The sequence below is a fragment of the Dromaius novaehollandiae genome, chromosome 29, assembly GCF_036370855.1.
Source record: "Dromaius novaehollandiae isolate bDroNov1 chromosome 29, bDroNov1.hap1, whole genome shotgun sequence".
In the NCBI taxonomy this organism is placed as follows: domain Eukaryota; kingdom Metazoa; phylum Chordata; class Aves; order Casuariiformes; family Dromaiidae; genus Dromaius; species Dromaius novaehollandiae.
This window is the reverse complement of record NC_088126.1, coordinates 896911-914452: the sequence shown is the minus strand read 5'-3', so window position 1 is coordinate 914452 and position 17542 is coordinate 896911. Positions and strand designations below refer to the sequence as shown.

The window sequence follows — 17542 nt, the reverse complement described above, 5'->3', positions numbered from 1 at the left end:
TCCTTCGCCACCCAACCGCCGCGGGGCCGCTTCAGCCCCCCCGCCCCGCCCTCACCGACGCCGCCGTTAGCGGCCCGTTGCCGCCGCCGCAGCGCGGCCAAGCGGCACCCTCCGCGCGGCCCCGGCCCCGCCCGCTGCTCCCCGCCTCCTCCCCACGTTACCGTCGCCGGCAAAGCGGTCTCGGCTCGGGGGATTTCCCCTGAAGCTACTGCCAGGTAACATAAGCGTTCAGGTACCTTTGCGGGCACTGAGAGACAAGACATAAACAACTAAGCGGAGTCCCCTCAGGGGCTGTACCTGCTCCGGCGCGGGCCCCTCGCGGTGTCCCCGCTCCGGCGTGTGTCCCCCACGGCTCGCGGTCCCCCGGGGGTGTCCCTGCCCCGTCGCGGGTCGGGTCGGGTCGGGTCCGGTCCCCCGGGGGTGGCCCCTGCCCCGGCGCGGCCCCCGCGGTAGCTCCTGCGCCCCCCTCACCGCGCCTCCTTCCGCCTTTCCACGTGCGCAGGCACGTGACCCCTCGCGCATGCCCCAGAGCAGCGGCACCACATGCACCTCTGATTGGTTGATGTTTTGGCGCTCAGGGGCACCATGCGCGCCTCTGATTGGTCGCAGTTTTGGCGCTGCTTTCAGCCGTTACAGAACCGGCTGGAACCAAGTGGGACCGGTTGGGACTGACACAGGGCACCTCGCACCTTCTCCCACAGGGCACTGCTGAACCCGCCCGCACCCAAAACCCTGCTGTTTATGGCCGATAGAGATGGTGTCATTCACATCCCTACCCTCTCGCTTCCCCCCTGCCTTTGAGAACCTCAGAGCAGCTCTTTCCAGAAGTCGAATCTCCCACACTGGGCCAGCCAAACCAGCCCTGGGCCAGGCAGAAGGAAATAAAGCCAGCAGCGAGGTTGCCCTGAGGCAACTCAATACCAAATCAGGCCTTCAGGACTTTATCTCTCCTTGCCCAAGCTCTTGTAATCTGCCTCGAAACAACATATCAAGGGCAGTAGCAGCACCACTAGCCCTAGTCTGGCCAGCAAGAGCCGTGCTGTGGAGCTGAGCTGCAATGTCCCAGGCTGAGGGGCACATATCTTCTCAGGTAGTGTTAGCAGCATGGCCACAGTGCTTTCTCCCATAGCAGCCATCCAAACAAGTCTCCCTGGTACTGGATGGTCTTTCCAAGTCAGAGGAAGGACATAGCATAGGAAAATGCAGAAGGATGGCATATGGCTAACAAAAACGATTGTCCCTTCTTTAGCAGAGTAATCCAGCCATGAGTGGATTTCACCTCCATGATTCTCTCCAGGGGTCCCTAGCGTTCTCAGAGCATCTGTAGCACATGTGTGCAGGCAACATCCCTCACAAAACACTCAAGCCAGGCAGTTTGCTTTTGACAGCCCTCTGTTTTGGATTCAAATGTCTTCATCAGAAAATTTCCCACCAGAGCCACCAGTGAGATACTGGTGGGATCAATGTGCTGTAACCAGCCTGTGGTCGTCTAGTAGGTTCCCCCACATCTGCCTCTTGGTGCTCTCTGAGCTTCTGCCTTTCCCTTTCGCGGATACCCACCGAGAACGCCACCCTGCAGCGATGCCCCTGGCCACAAGCGTTGCCACGCTGCTGAACCACAGCCTCGCTCCGCTTCCTGCCGCTTCCCAGAGCAGGACCCAGTCACAGCCACTCTCTGCCTCGCACTCGCTAATCCTCTTGCTTGGCATTTCCCTGCGCCCATGTTCCCACCATGTTCTTCAGCCTCTCGCAAGCAGCCCTGGCCGCCAGCGTAGCAGCTGCTCTGCAGGCCAGAGTGGTCCCCTGTAGCTCAGAACAAGAGCACAGGAATAGGATCATTAAGCAGAAGTAGCAATTACAGCTCCATGCAATGCAAAAAGCAGTGCAAAGATATCGATCAGAAGTCATGAGTCAAAGCAAGCATTTAAATCAGAGTATAGTAAATAAATCATTGCCATTCCTTAGTGTGTCTCACTTCCCATATATGCTAGGCACCATATAAAAGTTCCTGTGTATTAAACCTCCTCATTCACTCAGTCTTCTAAATGTGTTTCCAGTGGCTGAGGAAGGTAAGTCTGCTTTTTCTGAGGCTTTATTATTTATTAGTCATAGGCGATAACTTCATTCTTAGATCTTGGCATGGGGTCTAAAGCAGTACCCGCGCTGCCTGAGTACCCATAGCGAAGTTCTCGGGATCTGTATGGTTTCTTGCTATGATGCAGTGCAGGCTTCATTACGCTCAGATGGCTAGGAAGCAAGGGAAAGGCAGGTCGCAGTGCTAGGGACCACATGCTTTAGGAGGCCACAAACCCGGATGAGTCTGTAGTGGAACCAACACATGGTGGTTGCATTTTCTTTGCAGATTTGAGCAAGATGCTTGCAAAGTCCTGGACACGTTTTCCATATTATTCAATAACAAGCCTGTACTATACTTTGTAATGATTACATATCTCTCATGGCTGTGCTGATTAACTTATCTAAAAGATCTTTGGGGATGCTATGCAATGACAGCAATCATACAGCCAGTAACATTGTCTTACACAGAAATTTTGTTCCACTGCTTTTGCAGCAGTTCAGAAACATAAACAGGGATAATCCTTGCTATTTTTGCAGCTCTGCAGCTACAGCCAAGATGATGAGCAGGGAGAACCATAGCAGTTATTAGATATGTTAACAGGAAAGAATGTATTCAGATTTTGATTCTCCAGAACTGCACTCTAGAGATGTACAGAAAAACAGAAAAACTATCCCAGCAGCAGTCAGTAATATTGCTGTAGTTGAAGAACAGCTGGGCAGTGCCCTGGTTCTCAAACTGGGATTCCCTCAGGTCCTGGTAAAGCCTTTGTGAGCACACTGATTGCAGTCTCCGCTCCTGCTGTGGTACAAGAATGGAACAAAACATGGCAGTGTCTTCTGTACCTGTGAGCTGTGAGAACATTTTCCTCTTCCAGATATTCCGCTGGCTAAGAGGGAGGTGTCCTCGCCGGAACAGAGGCTACAGCCATGAGATCTCATCGCATCATGGAGGAGGCTACGGCAGCAGTGGGGGTGTGCCAAGCCTCCGGGGACACGGCTCCTTCTTCTGTGGTGGGGATGGCTCGGTCGTCTACAGCGGGGGAATTTCGCCCTCCCACTCCATGGCGGCGTCTTCCACCTGCAGCGTTGGAGGGGGATACAGATGCGGCGGTGGCGGATCTGTTGTAATAGCCAGCGGGGACAGGGGGGAGGCATCTGCATGGGGCACTGCAAGGGGGTCTGTGCTGGACGCAGGGGGAGGGCCAAGATACAGCATTGAGGACTCAGGCAATATTGTCAGCTCAGGGGGTGGTGGAGGATCCAGCTGCTACAGTGGGAGATTGGGCTACAACAGGACAGGAGGCTCCAGCTACTGGGGTGATGCATCATCAAGAGACAAGTCTATAATAACAGCTGGGGGCAGCAGTGGATCAGGGTACTGTCGTGGCCCAGAGATGAGCTCTGGAGGCAGTGGGTCCTCCCACTCCGTGCAGCAGAAATGCCCCGTGGTCATTCCTGACATCAAGTCCCATCACACCAAGCAGGATTGCCACTGGCCCGCCAGCCAGAAGTGACCGACCCAGAAGCTCGCTTGTGCTCAGGCAGAAGTGCCCTGGGTGTGCCACATCACAGCTTTTCTCCAGCCTTGTCATTATCGTTCAGGAGCTTTGCATTCCCCGTGCCGGGCTGCGCTTGCAATGCCGCTGTGAGCTCTGCTCGCTTTGGTGCTGGGAAGAGGTTGCTCCCTCCATCTCCTTTTGCACATGGCATGGGAAATAAAACCTTACTGTCTGTTGGAACTTCAGTACCTGTATGATTTCTTTAATCCTGGCTTCTTTGTTCAAGATACGAGTGGATCTTTGATAGATACCCAAGGAGTCTACTTCACAATTGGCTACCAAGGACTTATCTTTCAACATGTATGATACACATTCTAATATATATTTTAGTACAATTAAAATGCATAGTTATCAATAGCAAGAGAAGCTATTGAATTTTGCAGCTAGTCAGAGCTTCCCTCATATCTCTCGCAGTGAAATTGAAATGTTCTGCCCTCTCCAGAGTCTTTGCCTCGATACACAGGCCAGACTCTGCGAGCTAAGTTAAGCAGATAGGCACAACTCCCCGGTGATTTCCGACTGATTATTATTTACGCAGTGACCTTGGGAATGCAAGGTTGTTTACCTGGGAACAATTACATACCAGGCTCCTGTCCCAAAGGGATTGCAGGCGATGTTGTAAGCCAGAACACGTAAACCTTTGCTTGCACCAGTGGCATGAGGCAACATGAATGAACTCATTTTCTTCTTTGGAGTAACCTGCCTCATGACATTTTTTGATAAAATTGGGTCCTAAATTAGGCAGAAGGAAGAAGACGTTGATCCTATGGTTCCTCTGTGCTGTGTGCTCGTGGGACAGTGCCAGGGAGGCTTGAATGTCAAGTGCTTGTTGTGACTTGGTATTTGCCAAACTCTTAGGGTTTCAGGACTGTACTCTGTGTTTTTTTAGACTCATCCAAATATTGGTAATGGGGGAAAAAACACCCAGTGAGACGGTCATATATGTCTGTGTCATTTTAAAAGAGAGAGAAAAGAGCATAAAATTCCATCGTAAAAAAATTTTTACCATTGCTGCTTTCACTAACCTGTGAGAACTTTGACCCTTTCAGTTCCATAAAAATCCATAAAACTTCTCCCTGATGTTTGTAAAGTACAACCATCTACAAAACCAAAATCTGCTGCTGAACTCTGGCCCTGTGTTCGGTGCCTCAACAGCTATCTTTCACTCTGTAAAGTGTAAAACCAGAGGGCTCTGGTGCTGGAAATGTTACATAAGATTTTGTCACTGGACATTTTAAATTCCATTCTAAAATTAGACAGACTTATCATTCATTTGCATCTATTTATTTTTCTAGAGTCTGCAACTTTATATATCTTTTCTATTATCTTCCCTATTTTGTCTGGTAGTAGCAAAGGTAGTGAAGAATTCAGAAAGCTCAAACAACTTTCAGGAGACTTCAAGAAAACTGATCAGAGGGATATTCAAAAAATTCTGATTATTCAACTAACTGATGAAAAATCATCCCTAAGTTTCACTGAAAAAGGAAAGGAAAATTGAAATGTTTTAAACTCCATACTTGTTATTCACTGTCCCACCTGGCCATTTCTTTGAGCATTGTGTCAAGGATGACTCCACAAGCTTAGATATTAACCAAGATAGGTAATATAATAGAGACAGTAAAGAGGCGAAAATCCAGCGCTTGAGCATTGCACTGCCGTGCTGAAGCCGTGGGCCTGGGGGCGTGCAAAGAGCACGTCAGAGCAGAGCGGGCGTGCAGGCGTGTGCGGCGCTGCAGAGGGCTTCTCCCCACACCCACGGCTCGCCTGCAGCGGGAAGCTGGAAATAGGTGGAGTCTGAATTTTACACACACACACACACACACATACACGTTTGCACATGCATATTTCCTCCCCGCCTCACTCCCTGCGCAGTATGGGAAGATGATAGCTTTTTTGTTGCTAGAGACTGTAAAAATTTAGATATCTCATCCACCAGCGTGTCAGTGCTTGGTAAAGCCGTACTCTTCTGCTTCGGTGCACCACCATCTGTGTGCAGACAGGCAGGCTGAATGGTAAACACACATTTGGCATCTTCATAGAAGGTGAAAGTCACTACCAGATGCCTCTAGACACAAACTAAAGAAATTATTTTTAGAGACAGCAAGTGATAGCCACCCCTCTTCTGCTTCAGATGTTCGGTTACTCTCTGCTCTCCAAAGCTTTGCGACTGCAGTGTTCACAGAGAGATTAAGACACAAAATGAGGTGCTCGGTAAAACCATCCAATGAAAACTGCTGAAATTGCATGGTCAAGATGCTAATGTGAGGGAAAAGAAAAAGCCAGGGCTGTTACAGCTCAGCCCCTAGCTGGGAATGCTCCGTAAGCATCTGTGGAGTGCGAAGCCGTGATTGTACAGCCGACTGCACCAGGGTCAGGCTAGTGCCCCATGCTTGCGGCAGTCCACTGCTTTGCACTGAGGCTCCTCTCTCCTGCCGTCCTCTGCCTGCCCTGGAGAAGAGCTGGGTAAGACTGAGATGTGTGGTGAGCTCTGAGAAGTGGTCCCTGACCTCATCGCTTTACTCACAGCTTGCTCACACACACAAGGTTTGCCCAATCGGCACCTGTAAGTGAGCCTTTCCCGTCACGGACAGTGGTTGCTTTAGAGAGAGACTAAATAAAAAATTTAAAATATTAGAAAAAATGACATTTTAAAAGAAGAATTCTGTTTGGAACTTTTCCATATTGACCAGGAAAGATTTCCGCTATGTAGATTAGCGGTAATTATGTCAAAATCAGTGAAATGACTGTAAAATCTGTGTAAAGGAAAGGAATACACTCTCAGAAACTGCACTACAGGTTTTAGGAATTCACGAGTACAAGCCAAGACTTTCAAAGGTTACTAGTATTGATAATCTGGCTTTCACGGAGCACTTTGTGTTCTCAGCTTTCAGGGTCCTCTGCAGTGGTCACAGGTTTCCTCATCCTCATTTTATTGCTATGGGAGGTGACAAGAAGTCAGGGAAATGAGCCACAGAAGTCCCTCCACTGCTAAGTCACACAGCTGTGGGCAGTTGCAGACATCTTACAGGGTGAAGGCACCTTTGAAGATGCTTTAAGAATTCATAGAGGATGCGTGATGAGGACTTTCTAAAAACCTGCCCTTTTTCTGGTGAAAGCCTAAAAGTGGTAGCTCTTGTCTGCTGTGCAAAACCCCAGTCCTGCCAGAAATGGTTGGAGGAAACCATGGTCAGGCATGGTAACCTCACCTCCTCGCCAGGCTTAGGGCAAGAGGTTTCAGCAGAGCAGAAACCCCAAAAGCGCCACCTTTACCATCAGTTTTGCAATATAAAACTCATCCTGGCATGACAATGAGTGAGACAGCCAGGCCACCCACACAGTTTTCACTCTTCGTGCATTACCACTTGCATGGGGACATGGGGCAGGGTGGCAATTAAAACTGTGTAACACAAGGAAGACAATCTAAAATATGACAAGTCAATCAAAGGAACCAGGTTGAATAAGCTTTTGAAGGTGGTAGATAATTAGAGGTGTGGCTGGTTTGTAAATACATTGGTCATTTCTCCTCAGGGGTTATTGCATTTTCAGGAAGAGAGCTAGGAACCGTATAAAAGTTCTCACATCAGAGAGCACCTCATTCACTCGTCTTTGCTCTCTCTTCTCAGTGTTCCCAGCTACATTCAGGGTAAGTCCTTCCTACATAGCTAACAATTTCTATGAAAATTTGCTAAACTGTGCTGAGCTAGATTCTTACAAAGATAGGTCTGTTTGTGGATGCTGGGATTGCTGAGAGCCAGGTACTTTCTGAGTGGCTAGGGCAATTTTGCTCAATCAAAATTGGTTTCAAGACTGATAATACTAAGAAGCAAAATGTATTGTTCTTATTATGTGCTAAAGTATTCAGATTACTTCAGTGTTTAGGCTTCCCAGTTTTCTAAGGACAAACTGGAAATAAAAGAAGTAAAGAATGGGATGTGAGAATGAACGAGAGATGGTAGGCTGATTTTTCAGAAGAGACCTTGGGAGTTAGGTGCCCAGTTCCTGTTTAGACTGGGAATTTTAACTGTATTTACAAGTCTGACTCCTTTAATAAATTCCTCTAAAAAATGTAAATCTTCAGGACTTGAAAGTATCAAGATGTCCTTGAAGAAATGTGGGACTGAACTGAGAAGGCAGTTTTTAAAACAAGAGGAAAGAGTAGCTTGTACAGTGTTCAGGTCAGCAGGATCCATCCTGGGTGCTTTTACCCCCTTGAAATCTCAGCTCTGTGGGCCTGTCTGCTTGGAAGGAGGGTGGATGTGTGCAGGTAGATGAATTCCTCGTGCCCCTTGCACCTTAGCATTACCAGGAAACCGGGTGGTGGCATGCCGCGGGTCTGCATGGGCACAGAGGGAGCACGGGGGTGAGGAGAGGACAAGGAGTGAAGCAGGCATGGGACTCTCCTCATTTTGAGTAACTGTATTTGAGAGCGTGTTTTGCTGAGGCTCCAATGCCAGTAGCCCCAGCTGTAAATTCGCCAGCTGTATAAAGGCCCACATAGGCTCCAGATTTTGAGACTCTTTTGCCCCAATGTCTCTTGCCTGTGCAAAATAAATTTGCAGTCTGAAGCACATCAGCTCTTCTGTTACACAGCCCTGAAATAATCCCAGGGCCTCTTGCACGAGTCCTCCTGGGATACAGAAAGGGAATCAAGGGAAATGGCATGCAGTGCCTGGCAGAAATGGAGATTAAGGCTGCTGCAGGAGTTCGTGAAGGCATTCAGCTGGTGTCAGCTGATGTAGCGCTGCAGGAACGAAGCTTCAAGCCAGGGAAGCAGGCTAGGAAGACAGGCAAATGCCGTGGAGCCTTGGGAGATGAGTGATCAGAAATCGCAGGCTGATAAACACATAGAAGAAATCTGAACCCAAAGCAGAGAGGAGAAAGCACACTGTCGTTTGTGCATTCTAACTGCAAGGGTCTTCTCCCTCTCAGGGCTCCCCGCACCAACTGAAAAATGTGCTCCCGTGGAGACAGAGGCTGCCACCGTGCTGAGAGCTCCTCCTGCCACAGCGGAGGCTCCTCTTGCCACGATAAGGAGAGATCGTCCTGCCACGGCTCCGAGGAAGTCATCTGCCATGAAGTGAGGCCTGTGCCGGACGTGACACCGGTGGTGGTCCTCCCTCCTCAGGGCCCCGTGGTCACCCAGGTGCCAGTGGCCCCTGCCCCCTGCCAGCAGCAACAGCAGATCAAGCAGCCGGTGCAGTGGCCCCCGCAGCAGCAGAAGTGAAGAAGCAAGGGCGAGCCCACGGTCAGCGCACACTACAGGGCTGCACTCTTTCCTCTTCTCCTCAAGATGCAGCCCTGAGCTTGGGCAGGCCCTGCCGCTTCCATCCAGCACAAATAGTCTCTCCTTCTCCTAATAATGAAAAGTGGGATTAACATGTCAGAAATGTGATTTATTCTCTCATGTTCCAGTATTTGAATCCATTGATTTCCTGCTTCTGTCTCCAGTAGCAAAGATATGATATTAAAACCTAAAGCTCACAAAGTGTCCTGGTGTCCTGGTGTGTGCTTCCATCATTAGCTCTGCCTCATCTTTAGCGTTGCTCCTAAGCCCACCTTTGTTAATGAATGCTGCTTTTTACAGCTCGCAAGCAGCAGTGCCTCCCTCCCCTCCTCCCGTTGCACTTCCATAGGAGTGACGTGTGAAAGCTCAGGTCTTTGGTACCCATATCTCGTGCATCTTCCAGACAAACCTAGATGCTGGATTTCGAAAAGCTGTCTAGGGCTGAAGGTGCAGAGAGTTGCATCTCTTGTTAATCCCACAAGAGGGAATAGCAAATGGACAACTGTCCATAAAAACCTGCATCTGTATTTCTCATTTCACTAGATTCATCTCTAGGTTCTTTTCCAGTGTCTGTCAACATAGAGGCAGATCGCTATGGAAATTCATGCCTCTGTGGGATGAGTGCAGTATTGTGTATAATGCATTAGGTATTTAATTAGAAAAAAGGTTTATTCTAAGTCTTTGAAAGGAACAAGAAACTTATTATTAGCACTTGTTTTATTATTACTGTTAATTAAAATAATGAGCAGCATCATTCTAGTATGTTGCGGTACATGATTGCAAATGCAAGGTCAGGGATGCGCAGTTCTGAAATCATGGGAGGTCGTTTCACGATGTCATGGACAGTCCACGTCCACCCAGATACTCAGACACCCGTTTGCTGATGCTGAACCCATCCTGCACCAAACAGGAGGTAGAAACCAAACCAGATGAGGCTCTGGGCTGGGTTTGAATCTGACTAGAAAGGTTTGAGGGAATGGGAGATAAAATCTCCCATCTTAATTCTTTCTAGGCAGTCCAAGTTTTCACCTACACTGTCAGCTAACCTGGAGCACTGCAGGTTGTGTCACTTGAAGGGATCCTCAGTGTGAGCCTGAGGAAGAGAGACAGCAAATCTCTCCATAGTTGGAAGTTTTATTATCTCAGCGTATACAGCTGGAAAGTGAAGCCAGAAAGGGGATTGCATAAATTCAGCGGAAAACGGTCCTCACCTTCCCCCTCCCACCACAGAACACACAGGCCACATTGGCGATGATGCTTGGGTGGAGGGCAGCCTCTGCAGAGGACATTCTCTGGACAGTGCCTCATTCAAGCGAGCAGGAGATGAAGGGGAAGAAACAGACTACAAAAGCACGATAAACCCAAGGCAAACGTTAGGAGTGCGAGAGGCAAGGGGGCTGGTCCTCAGAGCATGTTTCTGCACGTGACATGTTGCACGCTATGGTGCACTACGTGGTACTTCTGTCCTCGCCACCACGGCTGTGTATTAAAGAACCTGCAGCTCTGCGACAGTGCTGCAACATGGCAATCGCAGGCCACGCCAGGCTGGGGGCCCCGCACACCCTGCTCTTCTGTTAATTGTGGCATCCCGCATAAATTCCCTGGCACCCATCCGAGCAGACGGGTGCCCCATGACTATGGCATCCCCCGTAGGCCCCGTAGCTGTGCGTCGGCCCCCACACACAGCCGCAGCCCCGGTACCCCTCAGAGCAGGCCGCTCCCACCCCACCTTGCCGCCCTCCAGCAGAGCCGCAGCAGCCTGCTCGCTGCGCGATGCGGACGCTGTCCCTGTTCCCATGGCATGGCCCCGAGGGCTCCCGGCACCGCTCAGCACAGACAACCCTCCTGCCACTCAGGTATCTTCCCGAACTCCCATAGCTGCATCCAGGGGTCCTGGCACACTGGGAAGACCCGTTTCCAAGGCATGGTGCTGAGGAGCTGCGGCACCTCTCGGAGCAGACTGACCGGCGGTAGCCGTAGTGCCGGTAGTCGTGACCGCCCTGGCATGAGTCCCCGCCACGGCTGCAATGTGCTGCGCAGCCTGGACCATACGCATAGCGGAGTGGTGCCCGCCGGGTGTCCAGCCAGGAGCCTGCAGGGTCGTACCAGGTTGAGTTCAAGTTGAAGAATGACTCCCTCCCAGAAGAGCACGTCATTTTGGGTCAAGACTCAAGGGGTAAACCTGAAAGAAAAGATCTGTCTATGATGGAAGCAAGCAAATTTCTTTTACAGTATCACAGGCTAGTTGGAGATGGAAGGGACCTCTGGAGATCATCTGGTCCATCCCCCCTGCTCAAGCAAGGTCAGCTAGAGCAGGTTGCTCAGGACTATGTTCAGTCAGGATCTGAGTGTCTCCAAGGATGGAGACTCCACAACCTATCTGGGCAACCTGTTGCAGTGTTCGACCACCCTCACCTTTACAGGGCTATTTTTTGACTACTGAACTTTGAGATAAGTAGGGCTAATCAGAAACAGAGACCTTTCCTACAGCAGATTTGGACTTTTTTTTCTGTATTGTCATTGTCTATAAAATATTATCTTCAGAATGAAGTCTCAGATATTGTAATATTCCTCCCACAAATGAGATATTTAGTCCAAAAAAGTGTTTATTATTATTTTCTATGATTGGATATTGGTCAACAATGAAATATAAGGATTATTCTATAGAAAGTATCTCTCCTGCATTATTTGTAATAAACAAGCTGTTTGGATTTAGGCAGAGCCATGTCAAGACATAGTAGATAAACAAAGATCTATAATCAAAAAATAAGCTTTTTTCTAATCACCTACCTTAGTCAACAACAAGGTCATGCAAATTCAAACTAAAGGGAACGGTCTGGAACAGGAGATCTTTATAGAGTTTCAGACTTCAGTGGTGAGCCACCGCTGGAGAATGGGGCTTCGTTTTCCCCCAACCACAGCCATTTTTATTGGCTACCTTTGGTTCCTGACATTTACACCTGACTCACTCTTTTTTACCATCTTCTCTCTTGCATATGACAATAGAGTTAATCCCATACATGATCAAAGATTTCTAAAGGCTTTGCCTAACTAAGGCCTACATAAGACTTTGCAGCAAAGTATTTATAGGTTCATTTTGTACATTGTGATACTGAAGCACGGGTGCAAATGAACTGGTTCAAGGGATCCCGGTGAGTCAGTAGAGCATCACTCAAAATCAGTTGTGCCTCACGTCTAATCCCACAATGCCATCCCAGTGTTGACACATCTTTGCCTTTTATGCGACAAGAAAATGTAATTGCTGGGTTAGATGGGCATGACCTGTAAGTAGACATGGGACAGAAGACCTGAGTTCATCCATGATTCACAGGAAAATCCAGATTCAGAAACATCTACCTCTACCGCATTACACTCTTCTGTTTATTTTTTCTTGAACTGTAACCCTATCTAATGCATGTTTCCGGAAGAGCTACAGAAACACCAGGGCTGAATACTGTAATCAGGACGGCAGTACTAGGAGAGGTCTGCATCCCAGCTAATACTCCAAATATTGGCTTCAACATTATCATGAAATGAAAGAGCTTAAACCTTACTCTGGAAGCAGGCACATGGCCCGTCTTTTCACAGCCACAACTGGTAAACGTTCCAGAAGGGCCTAAAGGAATGAGCTCCAGAAACCATTTAACTGCTTCTGAAAAAGTAGTTAAAATGAAAATAAGTCCTCTATGGCCTGCTGGGTATTTGAGACTATCAGAGCGTGAAATTTGCTCATATATTTCCAAAACTAAAAGAATACATGGACTTTTTTGTATGCTTAAAAATTCCTTTGCTTTTAAAGTAGATTTCTTCAGAGAAATTAAACTAAAGATACACTTTATTTAAAATCTTGGGAAAAATTGGGAATACCTTAAAGAAGGACAGAGGAAAATGGGAGCTGAAAGTAATCTCACCTCCACGAGGTCAGGCAGGCTCAAACCTTTCTGCTCCAGGATTTGATATCACTGCCATAAACATAATATTGCAAAATTAGACCAAAAGACCATCTTTTGCAAGAGAAAAACAAATCTTTCATAGGACACTCTGTGCAGATAGGTTGAAATTATAAGCGAGAGACTTCTTACAACTAATGCCGAATCTTTCATTAAAATATCCAGTACCATTGAGCAATTCAGCTAGATTACTCCTGCCATAAGCATCATCCACATGAGCTGCCATTAGTAATTTTTTTTCTTTCACGCAGAAGTGTAATCACATTTAACTCTTGGTCCATGTGAAATCCCCACACAGCTTAAGGAACTGGTACTTCTGAATCACAAACATCTCTTCTGCTTGATACTTGTTGTCTATGACCAGATCTGTCAATAATTTCTGTATTGGCATCACTTCGCATGAAATAGGTGCACAAATACCTTCCAATCTCTTTCATAGAGACGTAAAGGAATTAATGTGCTATTAATAACCTATGGGACAATTATAATGCTAAAAACACAAGGCATCAAAGGGAAAATGTTGGAATACTGAGTACAGCAGATAGAAATGGGCTGGTATATGTAATTAGGTTACACTTGCTAAGAGATGTCTCATGTCCTAGATAACCCTTTGAAACAGTATATAAGGTGTCTCTTCTCAGTTTCCTTCATTCGCTTCTCTGCACTTACACACATTCATTCCTGTTGCTGAAGGGGTAAGTCCAGTTTTTCTGTTTCTCCTGAGCAATGACCAGCTGCTTTCATACAAACTTTGGTAGTTGGAAAATGATAATTCACTCCTTACCGCTGGACATCGGTCAAGCCTGAGACCAAGTCCTTGTAGGCAAGCTATTTTATTAATCCAAATTACAAGTGGGATATATTCTTAGCAGGCAGAGGCTGAGACCAAATAAAAATAGCAGAAAGACTTGAAGCTACAGAGAGAGAAGTACAGTCAGAGGATTTTATGGAGAAGACACAGTTTTTGAGGAGAGAGGACAGGGGAGTCTGAGTCTCGGTATGGGCAATGGATCTTTGGATCTTTTCTCTCAAAAGCAAATTGCATCTATAAAAGATCATGTTTTTAGTAGGAGATGTAGGTCATCTTGCAGGACCTAAGCAGCACTGAAATTGCCTTATCCTCAGGAACTAGAAATTAACAGGGATGGAGAGCTTCCTAGGAATTCCACAGCAAATTAGAGAAGGCAACAGCAGTTTTTCCATGCCAGGGTGACATGTTGTCTGTTCCCAACAGCTTTGCCGGTACTCCAGAAGGATGTGCTCTCGCGGGACCTGCCACAGCTACGAATCCTCCTGCCACAGCTCCCGATCCTCGTGCCATGCTGCTCGGTCCTCCTGCCACGACGCAGGCCCCTCCTGCCATTACACCATCCAGAGGCAGCCCGTGCAGAAGTACACCTACGTGTCGCCGTGCTGGACCCCGGTGCAGCGCTATTGCCCCCCCGCGCAGCGCTACTGCCCTCCTTTGCAGCAGTTCTGCCCCCCGGTCCCGTGCTGCCCCCAGTACAGCAAGAACGTCTGCAAGCTGCCCCCGCCGTGCCCCAAGTACTAGTCACAGGATCCAGCCCCGAGCCCAGACCTGCCAGCTCCCTCCTCCCTTGGATGCTGTCAGTGCCAAAGCTTGGATCGTCAGTTCTCTGTTCTCATCTTCCTTTTGCATAAATCCTTGAACACCTCTTCTATGTTTTATCAAAATATGAATTGGATGTGTTTAAATTTATTTAGCATGCAAGTCCATGTTTATGTTCTGCCTGTGAAAGTCTCTGAATGATTTCTGCTGGCAGTGGCTTATGATGTTTCTATGTCAGCCTCCAAACGTACATATAAGACAATAAAATTTCATTTCCGAAAGTAGCAGAAGTTCGCGATTTATTTATTCATTGACCTCTGTAGTTGAAAGGTATCTCTATTTCTGACTTCTTAGTGACAACTTCTTGGTCCTTTGTTTCTCAAACATATCATAAAAAACCCACATCCTAAAGTTTCAAAATGAATGAAAGCAGGTAAATCAAGATACGTTTCTATGGCAGGTGGATGTATCTGTATATAGCATATAGGGTGTTCATCTGTACCCCTGTTAGCCAAGGATTCTCGTTTTCGGTTTCCTCTTTCAGTAGTGCCACACACCTCATTTATCACTCTGACTCAGAATTACAAAGGTATTGAGTAGTCTAGTAAATGCAAATAGATGCCTATAAGACTTTTCTAACCCTCCTTCTTTTACTGATCTTCAAATTACTGTTTTCATTGAAAACTACATACACTTAAAAACTCTCCTAAACCTCTCTCTATCTTTTACAACCTTAAAACTATCTTTATCTCCTCAGCTGTCAGCCATCCAGCTAGGACATCTATTCCAGAACGGGATGACTCGCTTACTCCTGCCAGTGCCTGTTCCTCCGCATTGGTTTTAGCAAGAGCTAGACAACCAGCTTAATTTTATACAACTAGCTTTTTGTGTCTAAAATAAGGTGAAATGAATGCACCCTGCAAGACAGAGAACTGACACAAGGATCTTCCAAAAAAATAACTCTTTAACAACCTAGAGGAAACATTTCTACAGTACTTGCATTTCTACACTACTTACAACTCACCGGGCTGTCCAAATGATTACAGATCAAATTTTCCTAAACAAGGGCTCGTTTGTATTTTTTGCTGAATTGTGGCCTTGCAAAATCAAGAAGAGCAACTAGAACATAAACACATGCTGTCCCAGGGCGTGTTTTCAGATTCAGAATGGATTATCATTTCACAAAAATGCTAGCAAAGTAGCAGATTTATTTTTTTTTCAAATTTGACATAAAAATAAGCCCTGAAAGATATGAAGACCATCTCTATAGAAGTAGCTCCTGACTTCTGAACTCAGCAAGCAACTTTTAGGAATCCTCTAGTTCCCTCACATCAGGACTGACCTAGGGAGCATTCCCAAAGAATTCCTGCAGCACCAGCCTGAATAAAAGTCATGGGAAAGGAACAAACACATGTTGCATTATCCTAAAGTCAAGGCCTAGGCCACTGCAAGAGAAGCTCAGTAGTAAACAGTGAAACACTGCAATGAGTAAAAATTCTAAAACTGCTCAAGTAAGTCAGGAGCGTGAAGCTCCTAGTGATCTGAAAACAAGATGCTCATATATGACAGTTTCCGAGCTCAAATCCTTTCTTCTTAGGATTTGAAATCCTCTTCTTCTAGAAAGAAAGTAAATAATAGAATAATATCGAGGCACAAGAGAAAAAAACACAACTGATAGCTGGTGAACTCACAAACTGAATAAAAACCTTGCAAATGGGAACATCCTTCTCCTAACGTCATCTCCAGTGTTGAGGCATTAAGTGTGTTGGAGCTAGTCAGCTAGATTTCCACCTCTCTAAGTCCAATCCATGTGAGTTGTGACTGTTAATTACAGTTCCTCATGTTATGAAAAAACATATCAATCAAAATGAGAGCCTGCCATGCAGACAAAGGGGCAGCACGCAGGGTAGGAGTCAACACTTTTGAGTTGTAAGTTGATGCAATACTGGTTGCCCAAAGACAAATCACTTAATAACTCTAGGGTTAGGTTCATTCTTAAGATGTGAATATGCAACTACCTTCAAAATCTCCACATAAAGCAGATTAGGAAATCCATTGGCTATTAACATGTTATGGGAAAAATCATAATTGCTTTTCCTGACTGTGTCAAATAGGAAGTGCTAAAAACTAGACACAGAAGATAAACATTGATTTGGGTATGTAATTAATTGTCATCATTACCAGGAAACGCGTAATTTCTTGGACAACCCTTTGGAAGTATATAAAAGTTCTCCGTTCCCTGTTCCTCCTTCATTCAGCTTCACTTCTCTCTGCTGGTGCTTGTTCCAACAAGGGGTAAGTTGGCTTTTGTTGATATATACTCTGCTTAGCAGTGGGAACTCACCTTTTGGCTGATTAGTTCTATGTCTGACCTTATCTTTGTCTTAGAAAATTGTTGTTCTTGGTATGTGATGGGTGCCTGTATGTTTAAGCTATGTGAAGGACATACAGCGAAGGATATGAGCACATGTGGTGTGCTCATGCAGATAGGATGACAGAAAAATGGGAATAATTGAAGGACTGGAACTGCAAAGACACAAAGTCTTGGGGCCCAGCAAGGAATTAATTCCCAAACTCTTTGGTGATGGAGAGCAAGAGAGAGATCTCAGGTGAATCAGTGCAAAGTTTTAAAAGTAAACTATACCTAACAAAAGTGGTCAGAAGCATCTTGTTAGGGAAATTCCCATCAGAGTCAGACCATGCAAGACAGGAAACGGTAGAATATCTCCCAAAAGACAAGGCAGTATTACTTTCAGGGTCATGATCTCCTGTATATATTACAAAGCAGAGGAAGATGAAATTCCCCAGAACCCTACAGAAAAACAGCTGAGGAAATTGCAGGTTACAGTAGTTTCCATGCCAGGGTGACATGTTGTCTGTTCCCAACAGCTTTGCCGGTACTCCAGAAAAATGTGCTCTCGCGGGACCTGCCACGACTACGAATCCTCCTGCCACAGCTCCCGATCCTCGTGCCATGATGGTCGGTCCTCCTGCCACGACTCAGGCCCCTCCTGCCATTACACCATCCAGAGGCAGCCCGTGCAGAAGTACACCTACGTGTCGCCGTGCTGGACCCCGGTGCGGCGCTATTGCCCCCCAGTGA

The 17542-nt window shown here is 46.9% G+C and overlaps 2 protein-coding genes and 1 long non-coding RNA gene across 3 annotated transcripts in view; 2 read left to right on the top strand and 1 right to left on the bottom strand.

Moving 5' to 3' along the window:
• Nucleotides 1-536, bottom strand: part of LOC112994024 (uncharacterized) — a 44638-nt gene extending 44102 nt beyond the window's left edge. Inside the window, exon 1 of the mRNA XM_064498802.1 lies at nucleotides 298-536. The gene's annotated coding sequence lies outside the window, so the exon portion shown is untranslated. The remainder of the gene's footprint in view (nucleotides 1-297) is intronic.
• Nucleotides 537-1958: 1422 nt separating this feature from the next.
• LOC112994013 (loricrin-like) lies at nucleotides 1959-3820 on the top strand. The gene is made up of 2 exons (XM_064499042.1): nucleotides 1959-2069; nucleotides 2952-3820. Exons 1-2 carry the CDS (start codon nucleotides 2046-2048, stop codon nucleotides 3588-3590), a joined length of 663 nt encoding a protein of 220 aa, XP_064355112.1. The 5' UTR covers nucleotides 1959-2045; the 3' UTR covers nucleotides 3591-3820.
• Nucleotides 3821-7196: 3376 nt separating this feature from the next.
• On the top strand, nucleotides 7197-9123 carry LOC135323917 (uncharacterized). Its single transcript, XR_010385404.1, has 2 exons — nucleotides 7197-7278; nucleotides 8565-9123. It is a non-coding gene; the product is annotated as an uncharacterized LOC135323917 (long non-coding RNA).
• The last annotated feature ends 8419 nt before the right edge of the window (nucleotides 9124-17542 follow it).